The sequence below is a fragment of the Nicotiana sylvestris genome, chromosome 5 (assembly GCF_000393655.2).
Source record: "Nicotiana sylvestris chromosome 5, ASM39365v2, whole genome shotgun sequence".
NCBI lineage: Eukaryota > Viridiplantae > Streptophyta > Magnoliopsida > Solanales > Solanaceae > Nicotiana > Nicotiana sylvestris.
Window position 1 is genome coordinate 153,407,992 of NC_091061.1, and position 13,846 is coordinate 153,421,837.

Genomic DNA, 13,846 nt, shown 5'->3' on the forward strand with positions numbered 1-13,846 from the left:
GTCAAACCTCTTCAAGAGCTCCCTAATGTATTTTTGCTAACAAATGGATATACCCTTTGGGAACTGTTTTACTTGAATACCCAAGAAGAAGTTCAGTTCCCCCATCATGCTCATTTCAAATTCACTTCCCATGAGTTTTGCAAATTCTTCACACACAGAATCAACTATTGTTGATACCCAATTTTTTTCTATATATTTTCAATATGCAAAATATCTTTAAAATAGTATATGTATGCATATATAAGCATGTCCAAGGGTTTTATTATTTTTCCATATTTTAAAGGGGTTTTAATTGATTTATTTCCCCCTTTTTATCCATAAAATCCCAATAATTATTTCCAAAATTATTATTTTGATAATTCATCTATTGAATTTTTATATTTATGCCAAAATATGGCTAAAATAAATTTTTACATATTTTTACAATTTTATTTAGTATTTTTAAAGCTAAATTGTATATAATTGTAATATTAGCCCTTTTTAAGGTTTAATTAGGTTTTATATTCATATAATTGGGTCCTATATTTTTATATTGTTAATTATGTATTATAAATCATTTTAGTACTTTAAATTTATTTTCAGAAAACTGTTTGCTATTTTTTATAATTTAAAAATGGAAAAAGTGGCTATTTAACTCGTTGCCACATTTGGCTTTCAATTATAACCAAATCAAGCCCAATTCCTCGGCCCAATTTCTAATTAAACCCGACCCTAACCCTTTTTAAGCCTACCCAAACCCGGATCCCTACCTACCCCATTTAATCTAGGCCATTGATCATTCAGATCAACGACCACCATTCCACAAGCCTAAAATAAACCTAAACGAGCCCCTTAACCTAATTCATTTCTACCAACTCGCCGCCCTTGAATCCCTCTCCTCTCAAACCCTCTCTGAAACCTAAGGCTAACCCTAGCCGCTGCCACCCAAATCCACCCTAAACCCCTTCAATCCTCGCTCAATCCATGGACTCCCATGGCCGTTTGAGATGTATACCGGTCTCCTATGTCTCCTGGTTGCCTATTTTCATGATTTCATGAAAATATCTCGGAGAGATCTAGTCCAGACCTTGCAAACTTCTATCCATGGCCTTTCTCCGGCCATCCATGGCCGTTCGAGTCGGATCCATGGCTTTTCCGGCTAGATCGGTAACTTTTCGAAGTCTTTCTCATTTTTCTGGGTTCTCTGAAACCCTAACTTTAAAGGCTTTTCGACTTTCTTTCATATCTGTCTTAGATTTGTGTATGTTATGAACCTCTTAAGTGTTTTCCTTAAAGGTTTTCCGATTTTTCAAAGCGACTTTTCGTCTTCAACGATTAGGGTTTTTCTTAACCTCTTTTAAAAGATATCTTCTTCAATTTTCAGTGTTGTTTTATTATTTTACTATGTTCAAACAATTTGTTTATGCTTTTCTACTACCTGACTCAGCATGTTGAAAACCCTAAATATCTTTGGTTTTATCCAAGGTTGTGAAACTGTCTTTTATTTTGTATACATGTTTCGACTGAGTTCTTTTGTTTAAACTGTTTTCTTTGTTTAACTTGACTGATTCTGAGTTCTTACCCTTTTAACTCAGCTCTATTAAAACCCTAGTTTCTTGAAATTTTCCTCACTTGTTACTGAGAGTTTTTAAAAGATCTCTTTTACCTGTTGCTATATGTTAGATTGTTTCCTTCATTTTTGGTTCTATGTGACTACTTGACTTTGCTTACTACTATGCTTCGAGTAGGTTCTTTTACTACTAAGCCCTAGCCTACTCATGTTACTGTTGTATGTTTGTGTACATCTAGTTGTTTTTTTTGTCAATACGGTTGGCCTTGCATGTTCATTCTTCTCTATTTATATGGCGAAGTGCAGAATCATGACTCTTTCTTGATTGATCTTAATTTCCTCAAGTTACGACTGATTGCAAATAGTTTCTTATAAACCCCTAGTTTCACTCATTTTGTTTAAATTGATTGATTCCCTTCCTTTATTGTGATGTTTTACCCCTGCTGAATCTTTTCCCAAATTAAGTATATTTTGTACTTAGACTTAATTATTTACTCTATACTTTTACTATCCCCTATATGGTCAGAAATCAATCTTTCTCAAATTGATTTTCTTTCCTTAATTACCCATGTTAGTATCCGTTTGCGCAGTAATTCCTTGATTAAAGGGAATACTTGTATTAATTGATTCTGACTGTGATTACTTCCATATTTGTGTCAAACCTTTACTTGTTACCTTATTTTTCTACTTGTTTTAAAGGCTATAAATACCCTAATGCTTTCATTAACAAGACACGAACAGCTGAGTTCAAAAACACACACTTACACGTTCAAACTCTCTTTCTTTCTCTACTACTTGTGCTACTACCTTGTCTAGCCGGCTGAAAGCCAAGGCTAGACTTTGGAACTATGATTGCTTTACTTTTCTGCACTTTGCTCCTTCAACTGGTATGTTCTTAATTTAAATTCTGAAACTCAACACCTATGTGTTCCCTTGTTGTCAATCACTGTCTCTTTCTGCACTAACATAATGGCTCGTGTTGTTGAGTTGTACTGTTTTTTTATTGCTTTACAGCTTAAAATTCTATCCTCCCCTGTTCGAATGTGATCAGCATATTTACTTGTTCCTGTTTATGTCCTTCAACTAGCATGTCTATAATGTACCTAATTCATGACTAATTGTGTGTTTCTGATTTGGGTTCTCTATGTCCCCAACCCCTACACCCCTGTTTGTAACTGTTGAAGCATGTAATTCTCTCTAACTGGTTCTGTGTATGTTGTTGTTGCTCCTACCCCCTTTCCCTTTTCAAAAACTGTTTTATTAGGCAATTATTCTATTATTTTCAAACTCACTTCAAACATGTTATTTCTAAAACTATTTTCCAACTCAACTCCTTTGAGTCTATGTCCAGCACTCTCACATGCACTCTTAGATCATTAGGTTCTGCCCTTCTTGTGTGAGCCTTGCTTTGGGACCCTTGAGCTCCCTCTGAACTTGGACATATAAGAGCTAGCCCTTCCACACTGCACTAACTCTCTTGGTTATGCAATCCGGGTGTGAGCACTGCCCGGGATCCCTTGAGGCCCTTAGGGAACTCTGACATACCCAGATATGAAAAAGGCTTTGGAACAATATTGGCATTGAAGTGGTTTATTACACAACTCAGAGAGGAAGTTAGGATCAGGATTCCTATGGTTGTAACTTCTTATTTTGTACATTTTTTCTAATGTTATTCAATCACATAGTCTATAATAATTTGTGAACAACTCTGGGGATGGATAGTGAAAAGGGAATGGGTGACTATGCATGCTTTAGTTATAAAAAGGGGTAGAAAACATGTTATTAGGTTTATCTTCCTACTTGCGCAATAAAAATCATGCTTAGGACTCATTTCATGCATTAGAGATCATGTTCCCTAGGATATACGCTTACTGTTTTCAGCATGTCCATTTCGTTATCATATCATTTATAAAATATTACGTTAATTATGTTAATAACCGGAGTTTCTGCGATCATGTTCCTACTGCCATGCACACTTAGAGATCCTGTTTTAGGCTAAACAACACTAACAAACATATCATTTCTGCATATTCTGGAAATCATGTTTAAACACTGTAATATTTGTGCATATAGAAATCCTGCTTAGGATTCTGCATCTCTGTACATTAGATATCATGTCTTTAGGATTTCATTTATATTCGCTTAAGCACGCTTAGGCTAACTATGAATGCACAAAAAGGAATAAAACAATTTTACTCAGTTTTTATAATCAACTGGCAATAATTCTATGTGTTGAACACCTAGAACAATATGTTTTTAGGTAATAAAAACCGTCTTAATGATTCAGAACAACTACTGCATTGTTTTACGCCTAGGCAAGCCCTAGGTAATAACCTGAATAAAACTGGAACTGCCTTTGTTTAATTATTAACTGCTACAACCAGCAGGCAGGCCTGATTCAGAAATCTTTTCTGAGTTATATAGTGAATCTGGTTCTGACTTAAACACCCTACTTAGGAATTTAAATTCAGACCTTAATTGTGTATAAGTCATGCTATGTATGTGCATTCTTTGTGGAGGTATAACTGAGCCTTCTACTTGCTGTGAGCACGTGATTTTTGCCTACATGAATTACTCTCATAAATTCAAAACAAAATAATTTCCTTCAGTGTTTGCAATTTTGAGGATTTTCGTGGCATTTTCTGTTAATTGTCTACTTTGTTTGTGCATGTTTATTTTATTCTAATTTATGGGAAATACAAAAAAAATGTGTTGCATGTGCATTTAAGAGTTAATTTTGCATTCTAAGGATTAATTGGTAATTAGTTTTTGTATAAAAAAAGGGAAAATCACAAAAAAAATATAGTTTAATTTGCACTTTTAACTTTAATTTTTGATTTTAGTAGTTTTCTTTTTAATTTGTTAGTTGGTTTAATTATCATTTAGGTCTAATTAGTGTTTTTAGGTTAATGGGGTTCTAGGAAGTAATTTAGATTTTTTATTTTAATTTTGGGAAAAAGAAATTAATTAAAAAAATTTAGAAAGGGAATTGAAAGGAAAATAAAGAGAGGGAATTGAAAGACAAATTTGGGCCAATTTGTACTTAAAACACTCAGCCCCAAACGGACTCCTCCCCCAAACCCGTTAAGCCAAGCCCAATCCGTCCCCTGACCCGGCCCCTCACCTCCCCAACTCAAAATGACCCCGTTTCCGTGCCCAGTGAACTCAGCCGTCAAGGTTGGCCCAATCCAACGGTGGGGAAGTGGGGTGGGTTTATTAGTTGTATGTCCGAATCTCGTACCCCCCCCCCCATCTCATTTCCTAGACCGCATCGTCCCCAACTAACCCTAACTGAGCCGCCCTAATTCCCATCCCCTCAGGCCGGCGGCGCCACCTCCGATGACCACCATATTCACACCCTAAACTCCTCATCCCTTCCACGATCCCAATCCACAACCAACTTCATTCGAACACACTCAGAACCCCTCGAATTTGAGGTTGAAGGCACAAACCCTAGTGCCGCCCTCATTTCCTCTGGTGGCCGTGCCACCTCTGTTCACCACCAAATTGACACCATAGAACCGCCATGACCCCCTTGTACCAAATCCACACTCCATTCCCCTCGAATTTTGCTAGAACGTCTCGAATCTTAAATCTAACGTTCGAGCCCCAGAAGCCAAAGCCAAAGCTGCGCATGCAACAGTGTTTTCCCAGTTTTTATGAGTGTTCCGGGCCAATTCTACCACGGAATAGCTTTATTCGACAAAGAACAAGTAGTTGACGATATTCGGGGTTTTAAATCGGAAATTCAGTCGAAGGGTCGAGCCTGAGTCGGTGAGTTTCTTTCTTTACCTTCGTTTTCGCTTGTGATTCCTTCAACTTTCTTTCCTCTTCTCTTCTTCTCGTTCCCTCCGGTTAATTAAAATAAAGTTGAACGAGTTTTCTAGCTGAGATTGAGTACTGTCCATTTTTGTTCCGTCTCAGTTTTTCGTTCCAAGTTGGTTCTGTGATTTTTGTTTGGTCGGTCTAGTTTCTTTTGTTAACAACACGATTAATTTCTGATCTCATTTGTTTGTTTAGCCCTGACAACTTTAATTAGGATTATATGACAATTTAATCCCTTAGCTTAGGTTTTAAGTTTTCTGAAAGTTGTTTTAATCATTTTCCTATTGTTTGTCACAGTTTGCTCAACCTAGGTTCATTTCATTTGGACTCTGAATTCATTTCATAAACCATTCTAAGAGTTCGAATGGATTTTTCGAGCCCAGGTCTGGTTTGATCATTGGGTCATTTGACCCATGACCCATTTGAGGTCCCCAAGGGTAATAAGCATGGTTGTTAAGGGTAATATGGGTAGTATAGGTAAGGGAATCTTTTGTAACAACCTAAGGAAACTTCTAGGAAGCTAGGGTAGGGGCTAATATGAAAATCTGAGTTTTAAGTTAAGGGTATTTGAGCAGAAACGAAAAGATCAGAAGGTTAAAAATGCAAATCAGAATTCTTTTTATGCTACCCTCATAGCTTGCCTATAAAGGCATCCTAACTTGACATTCAAGGGGGAGTTGGAAGGCTGAAATAGCTAAAAATACAGGAAAAAAACAGAGCCAATTTTTTTTAATAAATTGACTGTTTCATTGAACTCCTTCTTGGAATTTTTGGAGTTTTCAATTTGTAGAAGCAATTTCTAACTCGGGCTAGTGCTGAATTGAATTGAATTTTGGGTTTTAAAAGGTTTTGATTTGAAGTTTGCTGGGTTTGTTCGACTGAAACTGGTTTTGGACTATTGACCATCATTTTAGGGGTTTTGAAATTGGTTCTATTGGTCGTTTCTTGTCGATGGGCTCTGCTATACTGTTACTGCAGATTCCTCACTTCTTTTCCTTTCAATTTCCAGGTACACACTCTACAACTTGTATAAGGTGAATGCTTGACTTAAAGGGTGAAATGAAAAAATGGAATTGTAGAGCTTAGCATTAGTTTGTTATTCATAATTTAGTTCATCTCTTTCTTCTTTTTCTGAATCTTCATTCTCTGAACGTATAGTAGCAAATCTGCTTTTGTGGTGATAAATGAACTATGAACTTTAGCTATTCAGTTTTCTTCTAATGAGTTCGAATGTATGCTGGATAAAGGAGTCGTTAGGCTTTGTCACATAGATTTAATTTAATTCTTTGGGGTTCTACACCTTTGTTTAGTTTATGTTGAAGATCAATGTAGTTTTAGCTGTAATGGCCGTTTGAATCCATTGAAATGCTAAGTATTGGCTTGTATGTATATCAATTTACCTAGACTCTATTTTGTAAGCATGTTCATTCTCGAAGTCAAGGTTCAAATTCATGCTGAAACTAGTTAACAACTGATTTCAAGCGTAATGTTTTGATAATTGCTTGATTTGGGAATTTGTGGTCATAATCTCTATTTGGTCATTTCATGTTGGAGTAATTAAGATTACAGAGCTAGATAGGTAATTGGTGTTTGATATTTCGAAATCGGGGTTTAGGTTGGCTAAGTCAATTTCATGTTCCAAGTTAATATCATTAATTTTCATTCCCTGATTGGCATAAAAGTTTGGGGCATAAAACTAAGGCCTAACGCAGGCCCAGCTGAATGGTGCGTCGAATATGGATCCCTGGGTGCCTCTGCTTCATCAAAAATTGGGCTGGGCTTGAGCCCAATCCCTAAAGACATTTTAAAAGGGGTCTGTTCAATGGTATTTGAAATAGTTTCTCTTCGGGTCTTTAATTCTCTAATACAATGCGTCTAGTAACTTGTAGGGTAGAACCCTTAGTTTAAACAAGTAGAAGTTTGCCGCAAATTTTCCTGAGCTGATTAATTGGGCTTTTCAAATATAAATTGGAGGTGAGCCATATTTAATAGCATAAGCAGATTATGGCCCTCATATTGACTTCATAATTTAGATATAACAAATAACCAATTATCGTAGTTTGCTTTAGGCACGTTTAATGTATTATCGTGGTCGTGGACACGTTCGTTGACATGATTATGATCGTAAAAATAAAACCGGAGTATGCGTTCACGCAAATTTGGCCTGAACATTCATAATAATAATAATAATAATAATAATAATAATAATAATAATAATAATAATAATAATAATAAAGCGTTATTAATTGTGGACACGTTCGTGTGACATGATTTTTGATGCGCCAAACAAATGGGTACACGTACGCGTGACCCGTTTCAACATAATTTTCTTAATTTAAAAGCGGTAAAAGGTAAATGCACATAAGATCTAAAATGAGTAATAAACAATTTAATAATCCAAGTATGATCAAAGCGACCGTGCTAGAACCACGGAACTCGGGAGTGCCTAACACCTTCTCCCGGATTAACAGAATTCCTTACCCGGATTTCTGTGTTCGCAGACTGTAAATAGAGTCAGTTTTCCTCGATTTGGGATTTAAACTGGTCACTTGGGACACCATAAATTATCTGATTTTTAATAAATAAATAATCTCGTTTCGATTGTCCTTTAATTGGAAAAACTCCCTTGTATTTATACCCTTTACAGGGTGTAGGTAAAAAGAAGGTGTGACACTTGCTTATATGTTCCCCACCCCCCCAATTGCAGTCTTATATGTTTTTGTATGTCGCCTTAGATTTTGCCTTTAAACCTGAGGGTCCGCCTAGAACCCCCTCCTTAAAGGATTAGTAGTCCTAAATTCCTCCGAGACTGATAGGAAGGGACAGGTAATAGCATGCAATAAGAGTCGACACCAACCCTCGCTTTAATTACCTTAACATGGCGGGAAAGGGTAGATATGGATATGATAACCGGTGCGCTAATACCACATATATCCCTTCTTTTGAGGAGTGTCATACCGGATATTGTATTGATGTGATTCATATTACAAACAAACCTTAGACACCCCTTTACATTCATAAGCATGCCTTAGATTATAACACTTTTCAAAATTTCACCTTTCAATAATTGTTTTCAAATGCTTGTATGCTTAACTTAAATCCCCTATTACTTGAGCCTTACTTGTTTATTTGCTAATTGCACAAATTCACAAAAACTATCTGGCCAGGAACCACACTAGTGGATCCTGAGGGGTGCCTAACACCTTCCCCTTAGGATAATTTCAAGCTCTTACCCTATCTCTGGTTATCAAACATAGTTGTAGTTGAACCTTATAGGTGCCCTAGCGCACCTTAAAATCGTTAGGTGGCGACTCTTCAAATACCCAAAAGGAAATGAGTCATCACACCCCATAAATGTCGAAACCTGGACTCCTCTCTGCTAGAAGGGGAAAAAGGGGGTACGACAGCTGTTGTTCCAAAAATGATATCATCAACAGAGACCTGAACAATGAGCAGGTTCCTTCCTCGTTTCTTTAAGAAAAGAGTGTTGTCATTTTTTCCTCTTTTAGAGCCATTTTTCCAAGAGAAATTTTGACAGCCTTTCATATCAAGCTCGAGAAGCCTGCTTTAGTCCATATAAAGCTTTGTCCACTTTAAAAACATATTCAGGGTGCTCATGACATTCAAACCCTGGAGGTTGCTTCACATAAACTTCTTCCTTAAGAAGTCCATTCAAAAATGCACTATTGACATCCATTTGGAACAAGGTGAATTCCATATGATATGCAAAAGCGATTAGGATTCTAATAGCTTCCATGCGAGCCACTGGAGCAAACGTTTCATCATAGTCAATCCCTTCCTCCTGATTGTAGCCTTGAACCACTAGCCTGACCTTGTTTCTTGTGGTAATTCCATGTTCATCGAGCTTGTTTCTGAATACCCACCTGGTTCCTATAATGGTTCGATCTGAGGGTTTAGGTACCAGGTGCCACACATTATTTCTCTCAAACTGATGTAGCTCGTCTTGCATGACTGTAATCCAATCTGCATCTTTCAAGGCTTCCTTGATATTCTTGGGTTCTATTTGGGATAGAAAAGCTGAGAAGGCAAGTGAATTTCTTGCTCTTGACCTGGTTTGTACTCCGGAATCTAGAGGAGTAATAATGTTGTCCATCAGATGAGAGCTTTGGTGTCTCCAGTTAGACATCTGAGGTTCATTCTGAGAGGAAGAGGATGTGTTTGGCTGGTTTTCCTCTGTTCTTCTCTCAGGTCCTAGCGGAGGCATCAACCACTCTTTCTTCAGCTTCAGTGGTTGAAATTGAAATGTTTGGTTCTTTTGAAGATGAAGATGTATTGTCTTCATTTAGCTCCTTTACTTGACTCATCATATCTACCTTTCCGTTTGTCATGTTAATGACTTCACCAGAGACTAGTAAGGGTTCTCCATCTTGATATTTCTCATCACTCTTCTCACAAGATGGATAAGACTCATCAAAAATAACACGGACACTTTCCTCAACACATTAAATCCGCTTATTATATATCTTGTAAGCCTTGCTTTGAGAAGAGTAGCCCAGAAATATTCCTTCATCACTCTTGGCATCGAATTTACAAGCTGATCCTTTCCATTGTTGAGAACATAGGATTTGCACCCAAATGTTCTTAGGTGAGTCAGCTTGGGTTTCCTTCCATTCAGCAATTCATAGGGGGTTTTATTCAGAAGAAATCTGATCATGCACCTGTTCACCAAGTAGCAGGCAGTGTTGACAGCTTTAGCCCAGAAGTTCTTTGCAATTCCACTATCGATCAGAATTGTTTTTGCCATCTCTTCCAGAGTTCTGTTCTTCCTTTCTACCACTCCATTTTGCTGGGGAGTTCTGGGAGCTGAGAAGTTGTAAGTGATGCCATTTTCATTGCAGAATTCATAAAATTTGACATTGTCAAATTTTGTCCCATGATCTGATCTAATGCATGCGACTCTAGACTCCATCTTCACCTAGATTTTCTTCACAAAAGCCACAAACACCTCAACAATTTCATCTTTGGTTCTGAGAAACAGAGTCCATGTGAATCTAGAGTAGTCATCCACTATCACAAAAATGTATCTTTTTCCTCCTCTGCTTTGCACTCTCATAGGTCCATATAGATCCATATGCAGAAGCTCTAGTGGCTTTGAGGTGCTCACATCTCTTTTAGACTTGAAGGAGGACTTCACATGTTTTCCTCTAGCACATGTATCACAGACCTTTTGCATCTTGAATTTTGACATAGGCAGATCATGGACCAGGTCCTTCTGAATTAGTTTATTCAGAAGAGAGAAACTTGTGTGGCCCAGTCTTCTGTGCCATAGTTCAGCGTCATCATCAACAGCTTTCAGACAACTTAGATCACCACTCTGTAAGGACTCGAAATCAGCAATATATATGTTCTTGTATCTTTTGGCCACAAGTACTACTTCCCCAGTCACAAGATCGGTGACTACATATTTTGGACAAGAATTCCACCTTATTTCCTTTATCACAGATTTGAGAGACACTCAAGAGACTATACTTAAGGCCATTGACATAGTACAAATTTTCATAAAATGAGTGAGTGACTTCCCGACTTTTCCAACTCCTAGAATGTACCCTTTTTTTCCATTTCCAAAGGATACACTCCCTCCTTGCAGGGCTTTTAGTGAAAGAAAGTCCATGGTGTTCCTAGTCATGTGCTTTGAACACCCACTATTCATGAACCATTGTTGACTGCTTCCTTTCACTGTTCCCTGCACAAGAAATTAAGAGTTAGTTTTAGGAACTCAAGAAAGTTTGGGTCCCTTGTAGTAGGAAAGAGGATGAATAAGAGTTCTCTTAGTCCATGCAGGTAATGCACGTTTTTTGTGAGTGGAACCTGGTCCCTCTTTTGTAGTCACCTTTTCAGCAAACACTTTATTTTTCTGAACAGATTGATTCCTGGCCTGGAAATCCTTTTTGAAGTGCCCATTGTTCCCACATTGGGTACAAGGCCAGTTATCAAAGATAGTGTCGTACTTGATGTGAGGGTTGTGGGGAGTTTTCTCCCTTTGGAACCTTATTCCCTGTCTGTTTTCACAATTATTAGTATGCATGACAGTGGTAGCTTCTGAGGACCAGGTCCACTTTAGGGACTTTTCAAGATCATTCTTTATTCTTTCCATATCAGTTTGGAGTTGCTTGTTTTTTCTCAATTTCAGCACACATCCTAATTCTCATAGTTTTCACCTCATTTTCAAGCCTAATGTGTTCCTCACTGGCTATCTCCTTTCCCTTTCCAGAATTTTTAGGTTTTGACTTAGTCCATGATTTCACTATTGTTTCCCTTAGGTCTGTAATTTCTGCCAAAAGATCATCCTTTTCTTTTCTAAAGATTTCAATGGTTTTCTTATGGTCAATAACTACAGCCACTAAGTCGTCTCTATGTTGTTCAGATTCTCCTAATTCTAAGCTCAAAGAATCCCTATCCTCCACAAGACTATGAAAGGCATTAATTAATACATTAGCTAAAGACATGAGTTTTTTTTGGAGAATAGGATTTCGGATTTTTCTGAACATCCCTGAAATTTACCTCTTTGTTGCCATCGTCCAAAGCAAAAGTTGAGTCATATTCAATCTCCTCACCTTCAACTACCATCATGGAACTATCACCAGTATTAGGTTCATCTTCAGAATCACTAGAGGAATCCCCCCATGCTGTAAGAGCCTGTCTCATCATATTGTCAGCTGACCTTTTTCTCTTGAAGTCCTTGAAAGGCACCTGGTTCGTCTTAGTTGTTTTCTCATAGTAGTTCTTGGAGAATTCTTGCTTCAAGAGAGGACAGTCTTTCATGAAGTGTCCAGGCTTTCCATACTTGTAACAAAGGTCATAGTTCTTTGATCTGTTAGAGCTGTCCCTTTTTAGCATTTCTCCATTCCTTCTGACCATCTTCTGAAACCTTTTGGTTAAGTAAGCCATGTCACTGTCTTCCTCACTTGAATCATTGTTATCAGTTTTAAGTACCAGGTTCCTTTCCTTCTTTGGTTCTCTTCTTTCACTGTCTATCTTCCTCTTCAACTCGTAGGTCTTCAAATTTCCGATCAACTCTTCTATGGTCAGCTCCTGTAAGTCCTTTGATTTAGTAATAGCATTCACTTTGCTTTCCCAAGGGCTAGGCAGAATGCTGAGAATTTTCCTCACTAGCTTGTTTCTAAGAATAGTTTCATCAAGTGAGTGTAACTCATTTATGATGGAAGTGAATCTTGTGTGCATATTTCACCAAGTGAGTGTAACTCATTATGATGGAAGAGAATCTTGTGTGCATATCTTGAATGGATTCATCGTCCCTCATTTTGAAGAGTTCATACTCGGTAGTGAGCATATCAATCTTAGACTGTTTTACTTGTGTGGTTCCCTCATGAGTTGTTTGCAAAGCTTTCCATATCTCCTTGGTAGTATCGCATATGGAGATTCTATTGTACTCTTCAGGTCCTATTCCACATACTAGAATTTTCTTGGCACGAAAATTCTTCTCCACAACTTTCTTGTCTGCTTCAGTGTACTCTTTGCTGGTTTTGCCATTGAAAATGGAAGTTTCTCTAGTACCTTGGTTGGAACATAAGGACCATCGCATATGATATCCCATAACTTAGAATCCTCAGCCATGATAAAATCATGCATTCTTGTTTTCCACCACCCATAGTATTGTCCATTGAACCTGGGTGGTCGGTATGTAGATTGACCTTCTTCAAAATTTGGTGGAGCAGCCATGAGGATCCTTCCTAGGTGTTAGCCTGATAGGAGGAACCCGCTCTGATACTAATTGTTAGTTTTGTGTGAGTCCACCAAATAGTATAGTACCTGGACCTCTACGGGATTCTGCTGAAAATGCTAATAAAACTGCAAGTAAATAAGGCAGAGGATTTTTACGTGGAAAAATTCCACACAAGGGGATAAAAAAACCACGACTTACATCTGTAGACTTTCAACTTCACTAACTTGTAAAAACCTATTACAAGCCACTTTGTAATGACTCAATTACAAAGAATTTACTCAACTAACTTGTGGTACTCTTACCACAAGCCACTTTATGACTCCCTAGTTACAAAGACTTTTGCTAACTTGTGATGCTCTCACCACAAGCCACTTTTTCACTCTACAGTTACAAAGGTTTTTGCGTATGAGTAAACCTAGTCACAACATAAACTCAAGTAGTTTACGGATTTACAAGAAGATTCCTAATCAATGCTTCTAGCTAAGCAATTTAGGAGATACAATAAGTACAATCGCAAAGTTACAACTCAACTAGGACAACAACAAGCTAACTTTAGGAACTGGTCCGTAGTTGCGTTCAACTTTGTTCTTCAAGCTCGTGAAGATTAATTTCTCTGTTTTTGCAAAAGGCTTGAATGAGAAACTGAAACATTCAAGTGATATTTTTGTATAAACTCATTGTTGGTACACCTTGATCACATCACTTGAAATGATGTAAGCACCTTAGTTGGTCAGAGAATGAGTGGGTGCTGGACACAGTGCAGTGCG

At 37.6% G+C, this 13,846-nt stretch overlaps 1 protein-coding gene across 1 annotated transcript; it reads right to left on the minus strand.

Moving 5' to 3' along the window:
* Nucleotides 1–11,490: 11,490 nt before the first annotated feature.
* Nucleotides 11,491–12,950, minus strand: LOC104210293 (uncharacterized). The gene is made up of 3 exons (XM_070147130.1): nucleotides 12,673–12,950; nucleotides 11,897–12,515; nucleotides 11,491–11,793 (listed from the first exon to the last, which is right to left on the minus strand). The coding sequence occupies exons 1-3, from the start codon at nucleotides 12,948–12,950 to the stop codon at nucleotides 11,491–11,493; spliced, it is 1,200 nt and encodes a 399-aa protein (XP_070003231.1).
* Nucleotides 12,951–13,846: the final 896 nt, after the last annotated feature.

Coding starts and splice junctions, on each gene's coding strand:
- LOC104210293 (XM_070147130.1), bottom strand. CDS start 12,950: ATGGGATATCATATGCGATGGTCCTTATGTTCCAACCAAGGTACTAGA. Junction 12,516..12,672: donor ATTGATATGCTCACTACCGA/GTATGAACTCTT, acceptor AACTATTCTTAG/AAACAAGCTAGTGAGGAAAA. Junction 11,794..11,896: donor TGGACGATGGCAACAAAGAG/GTAAATTTCAGG, acceptor AGTCTTGTGGAG/GATAGGGATTCTTTGAGCTT.